Below are 7,505 nucleotides of genomic sequence, written 5' to 3' on the forward strand. Positions count from 1 at the left end.
CTTGGAGTCACAAGGTACTGTAGAGATTTAAAGAAACACAAATTCCTAAGTCTTGAAAGCAGTACATGTAAGTTTAGCTGTACAAATTCTGTAACAATCAGTAGGAGCTGCTGTGCTGAATAACCACATGCTGCGGCCAAATGGTATTTAGTACTACTTCAAAAAAAACTAATAAATGTACTGAAGGAACACACAACAGACTCTTCCAGTAGGTGAACAATGATGACATAAGTTGGGTACCCTATTTTCTTTCCCATGAGATACTCCTTCCCAGGTACATGTGGAGGACTAGTGACGACACATTTGGAATTCTAAGCACATTTCTGGCTGACTGCTCAGGAACCAGATTGCTACAGAGGAAGAATTGTGTGAGACAGCCTGAACTATTTAAAGAACTTAAATAGAAAAGCTAACAACACTAGGTCTATATTCTTGCAGCAATAGGTGACATTAAGGCATTCGGAATCCTAAAAGGATTGAGGGTGGGTGGTGAAGGATAGTAGTTACAACACTATTTTAACATCTGTCAAATGTCAGATCCAGATTCCAGAGAACAGAAGCTAAGTAAAGGTCAGAGCCTATAGGAATTTGCTCTTTATAGAGAATTGCTAGATATATGGAAAAGATTACAATGGCCAAAAGCAGCAGCTCTGGTAAATGGCACCAGGAGAGAACTCGGACTCTCTCAGAGCAGTGGACTAACGCAAACAAGGGCTTGAACTAGGAGTTCCCATCTTGCCCTGCACTAATAAAGGATTAACAAGGAGTGATAGATTGGGAGAAAAGTCAGAGTAGGGCATGGAGTTCTCTCTGGAATGTTTGTCTTTAGAACCCCTACTCTGTCTAAAATTCCCACTTTGGACTATTTAAAAAACAAACACCTAAAACATGTTTTCTAGCCCAAGTTGATTCATTGCTATAGCCCAATGCACTCCTTTTAAGGAATCTGATAACTCTCAAGTCCTCATTTCATCTGCACAACAAACATGAAGAATACATCTTAATACCTAGGAATAGCAGTTACCATTCTCCCCCCTTGGCATTCAAATATCAAGTATCTCACATCAATAATGTCCAATACACAATGCATCCAATAAGGAAATACAAAATTTATTTACAGTACAGACCTGGGGCCCAATCCTGCTTCTATTTGAAGTCAATGAGAAAACTGCCAGAAACAGCACTGGACTCCTCAAAACCTACTTAGTACTTCAGTCCATGGCTGCTGCTATTAGATTTTTTTTTTTTTTTTTAAATCTACATTTGATTTACATAGCAGAATTTGGACCAGAGTTGGATTCTCTCCCTGAATAATAATTGCAGACACATTCTGATATTCTGTATATACTCCTAAAAGCACATTTGACTTTAAAAAAAAAAAAAAACCACGAAACACCACATACACAACCACATTCATTCTAACATATATGAGAAATGGTGCTCCTGGAAATATTTAGTGGAAAAAATAGCCGTTGATTACATAAATTATTAAAAAATGTTTGCATAGTTTAAATTTAAGGGGTGCTTTACAAATGAACTAAGACCCTTTCTCTGAAGAGCTTATACTTAGGGCTGCTTTGAAAATTTTAGTACAATGGAGAGATCACACACACAAAACAAGAAATGGGTCAACAGCTCGTGATTCTAGAGAAGAAAGAGGAAGGCTTGCTGGTGGGCTGTGGGATATAAAGGAGGAGAGAAATATTTGTTGTTTGGCAAATGGAGACAGTCTGTTCCAAGTCTAGGAGACCCCAGAAGAGCAGGTGGGAAGCTAGGAATGAAAGAAGGTTAAAAGGAGCAGTAAGGAGACAGGATAGGGAGAGACAAGGTGGAGTAGAGGAAAATGATCAGAGACATCAGCCAGAGCAAGATTAAGGGGCCTTGAACCTGAGGCCAAGGAGCCTGAATTTGATAGGAAACCAAAAGAAAATTTTTATTTAATATTATGTTGTTTTTTATTGCCTCATGCAGAAATTTTGGGAAATTTCAAGACTAATTCATGATTTCATAACATGGAAGCAAGTAGAGTGTCCTTTTGAGAAGGACAAGAAGATCCAGAGTTATCTACTCACAGCACCTATTTACAGTGAAGAAGGTAAAAGCTCTGTCTTTTATTTAAGTTTATAGTGGGTCTTTCCTTCTATTGTTGCATAGGCATGGGAAGAGCACCGGAGAAGGAAAAATAAAGGAATGTGTAACCAAAAAAAAAAAAAGTATGAATGCCATTCTATCTTCCTGAAATCGCCCTCCAGGTCACATTAGAAAAATGACATGGCAGTTTAGATAAGTTTGTACTGCCACTGCCCACATTTTACTAATCCGGCACCTACCAACATCATTATTTCATTGATTATTTTAATGATTCTTTAAGAAAAGGGAAACTGGACACATCCATTTTTGATCCCTCTTATTTGTTTTATTATCTAGCTCTGTTTATAGCATCCTTCGAAAGTGAAGGTCCAGAAAATCACATGGAAAAAGACAGCTGGAAGACACTCAGGTATAAAATCTTTTCAAAATTCTAGCCCCTTTCTGTATCCATAAACAATCTCCTTTGTAATGCACTCACTTCGTGCACTCAGCATATACACAGCCAGAGTTGAATGTTCCATGTACGGTGTGGATGGACACATAGCTTTGAAATTTCCCCTTTCCATTTGCATACAAAGAGAAATAACTGATTTACTCAGCTGTGCACACCACACATTGAAATTAAAATGTAGGTCCCAAGACTATTTATAAGTGATTTTCAACCTCTTTGAACATTTAATTTTGACTCCACAATCCTAGTTGAAGAGACCCTGAAGAGGCTGAGAGATGGAATAATAGGGTGTTATTTCTCAGAGTTAAAGTATGGTTGCAATGATGGCTGGAGACATTATGCGAGGGTAATGCAGAGGAAGGTATAGTGCCACCAGGAATGCTTGGAGGAGCCTGCTCAAGAGCAGTAGTTGCTACTTACGTACAGGAGGTGTAGCATGGACTAAACCCAGCACTACCCTCCAAGCACTAGCCAGTGTGTTGGGGAGGGTTTAGTATTTGCCTGAACCCACCCATCCTTTGGGGACTGCAGTACCGTTGACAGTGCAAGAAGCTATGGCTGCCCTTTCTGTACAGATGCCCAGGGATGGTCAGGGCAGGGAGAGGACTCCTGCAGAGATGTTAGGAGTGAGTGCTAGAAGCAGCACAATGGCAAGTTAATGTTAATGCAACTCTAGGGCATCATTCACACACTTGCCATTCTGATCAGATAGGAGGAAAGATTTAGAGCCAGATTCTCAGCTGGTGTAAATCAGCAACTCTATTGACTTCAGTTGAGCTATCCCAGGTAAAACCAGTTTAGGATCTGGCCCTTAAAGAAAGAATTCTGACAATAAAAGCAAGGAATTTGACACAACTTCATTACCTTGAACAAGAATGCCTCTTTCATTGTGGTAGGGAGAAGAATTGCTCTAATACATGTGATTTATTTTTTTCATTTCTAGGACAACTCTGCTTAATAGGGCCTGAGATTTTTGGATCTGACCTGCAGAATCTAAAGCACACAGGAAGAACTTTGTTTTTAAATAGTGAATGTCTTGGGTTGAGATAAACAAGACCTCACTGGCTGAGGTCTGTTTTGTATATACAATACCTTTTATGAAATAAAAATGTGGTAAATATTTCACATGTCAACCTTAAGGCACTTAAAAGTGAAGGATTTTGGTTTTTATTTTAAAAACACAAGGGCAGGGCCCTGTTCTCAGAGATGAAGTGTATCATGGGAGATGGTATCCATGGTGAGGTCTTAGTCTAATGACATCCAAATCTTTTTTTAATTTTGATTACTTCCACCTTAAAAACAACACACACATACCAAATACAACCAAAACACTGCACAGGTTCAACACCGTTAGGTCCCAATCCTACAAACACTGACACATCCCTGTAACTTTAAGCAGGTGAGGAGTTAAAGGGAAGGAATGAAGAGTCCCATTCAAATCCCTGGGACAACTCACATGCTCAAGTCAAAGGGGTGCATCAGTGTCTGTAGGACCAGAGCCTTAGACATCCGCAGTGAGGCTGTTCCTCTCTTACATCTGAGAATAGTGCCTTACAAGGTACTGAAATTGTCCAGTGTACCTTCTATGATTCTGGGCTGGAAGCAAGCAAAATAAAAATATGGATGTCTAAAAACCAGCTATAATGTACTTTGTAAATAAACTGGAAGATATGGCACATGAACTAGAGTATGCCTGCCTACAACAATGAAGGTGCAGCAAAACATATTTTTGTTACGTGCTTTGAAGAGAAGAAACGGGACAACTGCTAGATTTTTTTTTTTTTAAGTATTAACACTTTGGGAACTATCCTTTGAGTTCTGGATGCAGAATATTTTTCATTTTCTTTATCAGGGATTTATTTTAAAAAGAAGGGTGTCTAATCTAGATAATCTCTACAAAATGGATGTAATGTGTCTTTTGGAAAATAAGTTTTAAAGAGGGGGAGGGAGGACGTGAACTGGGACATCAAATTTGAAGCTGAAGCTTAAAGGAGTGAGACATGCCATTTCCATTCAATTTGGGCATCTAATTCCCTAGGTCCTTTTGAAAATGCTAGCCTGAATTGACAGACAACCAATTAAAACTAAGAGAATCTATGGCATCCGATTATTCTGGCATATATTCAAGCTATCATTGTAGGCCTCAGCCAAAGGCCATTGAAGTTATGTTAAGTTAAAAGCATCCAGTGGCACTGGATCAGGCCTTTAAACCCCAAATCAGGGTCCAAATTAGGGATGATTTATAAACCAATGATGCTTCCAATTTCTCCTTTTAACTGTTCTTGATTTTAGGATAATTTGGCTATGATAACCAGTGAGTCTGAGCAGCTCATATTACACTTCAGGCTATCCATTTTCAGAAAAAAAAATTCATCATTTAAAGATTTTATTCCTCCCCATTCCCATAATTTCTGAACCAGGAGGGAGACCAAAAAAAATCAGTCTCCGATTAAGATTTATTTTGTTTAATGAACGTACTATTACCCATGACTGTCGGTTCTCCTTCCCAACACTTGTTCTCTTAGGGCCTGAGGGTTGGATATTTATCTAGAGAATGAGAACCTCCAGACAGTTACATTAGAAAGGATTGTTTCAATGCCATCAAGAGCTCGGAAGGGATACAAACCCTCATATGTCAGGTCATTAACCAATCTCTAACTGAGGGGGTTGGGAAGAAGGTTGGCCTATGAGCAAGTTAGTGCTGTATGCTCATGTAGGTGGGCAGGTACCTTCCTCTGATGTATCTTGTGCTGACCTCTGTTGGAGACAGAACGCTGGACTAGCTGGACCACAGGTCAGGTCTGTTAAAGCAATTTCTCTGTTCCAATCCTGCAAACGCTTCCTACTGAATGCTTACAACCTTAAGTAGTCCTGTTTGCATTTACTCGCTGTAAGCGTTTGCAGTGTTAAGCCCTTAATGTTTCCAACGAGAGCTTTTTTCCCTAGATATTTATTCTTTTGAAAAGTAAATAGACCAGGTAGGGGAGGGGAGGATGTAGGGGAAGGAATTGACTTTTTGTTGTTCCCATAGCACTGAGATCAAAGAGCAACAAACAAAAGTTAAATAGTGCCATTAAACAAACAATCTGATTAAAGTGGAAGGAGGAAGTACAAATGCTAGCTGTGAACACCAACGGCCCAGAGAAAGAGCGAGGATAGCTCTGTTTCTTGTGATCTGCTGCTATTTTTCCTGTGCTGAAGTACTGATTTTCAGCCCTGGGGTAGAGTAAGAATATTTATACTGTATTATTACAGTGTTTTGCACTTTCAGAGAAGTTCTAGCTAGTGATATAGTCAGACACTATAAAAAGGGATTGTGTATCAGCTTTGTTTATGTAATTGAAATTTAAAAAGGGATGCTTAAAATTTAAGAAAATATATATTTGAAATGCAATTTTAGAACACTTTCTGTATGTGTATTAAAAGCTTTTACATGAATGTGCACTTCACTGGTCTATCAGTCCTAGTATATACTTGAAATCAGTGCAGTGTCTACATGGGTTTGTTTTTAATTTTTTTCCTCCTTCCATTTGATACATTCCTTAAATACTGTGTTCTGCTATTCTGAACTGCATTGCTACATATAAAGCTGTACCATAAAGCAGGATATTCTGTGTTTGACTGGATGTGCTTGCATTAATAAAAATCAAGTTGCTTCAACCAGGCTAAACTTTATCTGTTGTTGTTTTTCTCTTGCAATCTGATAAAGTTGCAACTGAGCGCTGAATGAGGTGATCCAACGTTGGCAGGTAATGTAGCTTTTTGTGACTAGGCTGGCTGACTGAAATTTCAGCCTGGGCTTATAGATATCTGATCTTACCTTATGCCTCACTGAAGAGTTCAATATATTCAAGGAAAATCTACTGCAGCATTAAGCTCAGAGCATGTTTTTTCCACACACATTGAACTATATATTCAAATATACCTTTATATAATAACATACTTCTGCTCCAACATAGGCAATCTAGCTGCTTAAAACATTTCACATAACCTGAATGTGAAGTTCCAGAGTTTCTCCTCTCACCCATATCCTTTATCTTGTTCATATAGCAGTCATAAAAGATGTACACTAGCTTTAGCACACTAAAAAGTTTCTCTCAAGGAGGAATCCTGGCACCTCAATTCCTAGATATTGCTTTCCAGCAATAGAATAGAATCATAGGACTGGAAGGGACCTCAAGGGGTCATCTATTCCAGTCCCCTGCACTCATGGCAGGACTAAGTATTATCTAGATCATCCCTGACGGGTGTTTTACCTGCTCTGAGAAATCTCCAACAATGGAGATTCCACAACCTCCCTAGGCAATTTATTCCAGTACTTAACTACCCTGACTGCAGCACTAGAAGTTTTTCCTAATGTCCAACCAAAACTGCCCTTGCTGCAATTTAAGCCCATTGCTTCTTGTCCTATTCTCAGAGGTTAAGGAGAATAAAAGATTGTTACAAGGAGGGAGAAAATTTATGTACTTGAAAAGTTATGCCCCCCCTCAGTCTTCTTTCTTCAGACTAAACTAACCCAAATTTTGCAAATTCTCTCATAGGTCATGTTTTCTAGATGTTTAATCATTTTGTTGCTCTTTTCTGGACTTTCTCCAATTTGTCCACATCTTTCCTGAAATGTGGCACCCAGAACTAGACAAAGTGCTCCAGTTCAGGCCTAATCAGTGTGGAGTAGAGCGGAAGAATCACTTCCCATCTCTTGCTTACAGCACTCCTGCTAATACATCCCAGAATGATTTTTTTTTTTTTTTTTTTTTGCAACAGTGTTACACTGTTGACTCATATTTAGCTTGTGATCCACTATGACCCCCAGATCCCTTTCCGCAGTACTCCTTCCTAGGCTGTCATTTCCCATTTTGTATGTGTGCAATTGATTGTTCCTTCCTAAGTGGAGTACTTTGCATTTGTCCTTATTGAATTTCATCCTATTTACTTCTCCAGTTTGTCCAGACCATTTTGAATT

General features: G+C 38.9%; 1 protein-coding gene across 1 annotated transcript in view; it reads left to right on the top strand.

Moving 5' to 3' along the window:
- The window catches only part of LOC113405033 (ras-GEF domain-containing family member 1A-like), a 36,250-nt gene extending 31,781 nt beyond the window's left edge, over nucleotides 1-4,469 (top strand). Inside the window, exons 11-13 of the mRNA XM_026653789.2 lie at nucleotides 1,972-2,095; nucleotides 2,428-2,500; nucleotides 3,486-4,469. Coding sequence (XP_026509574.1) covers nucleotides 1,972-2,095; nucleotides 2,428-2,500; nucleotides 3,486-3,510 — 222 coding nt within the window. The 3' untranslated portion in view covers nucleotides 3,511-4,469. The remainder of the gene's footprint in view (nucleotides 1-1,971; nucleotides 2,096-2,427; nucleotides 2,501-3,485) is intronic.
- The last annotated feature ends 3,036 nt before the right edge of the window (nucleotides 4,470-7,505 follow it).

Source organism: Terrapene carolina, unplaced genomic scaffold, assembly GCF_002925995.2.
Source record: "Terrapene carolina triunguis isolate 2854851 unplaced genomic scaffold, T_m_triunguis-2.0 Scaffold149, whole genome shotgun sequence".
In the NCBI taxonomy this organism is placed as follows: domain Eukaryota; kingdom Metazoa; phylum Chordata; order Testudines; family Emydidae; genus Terrapene; species Terrapene triunguis.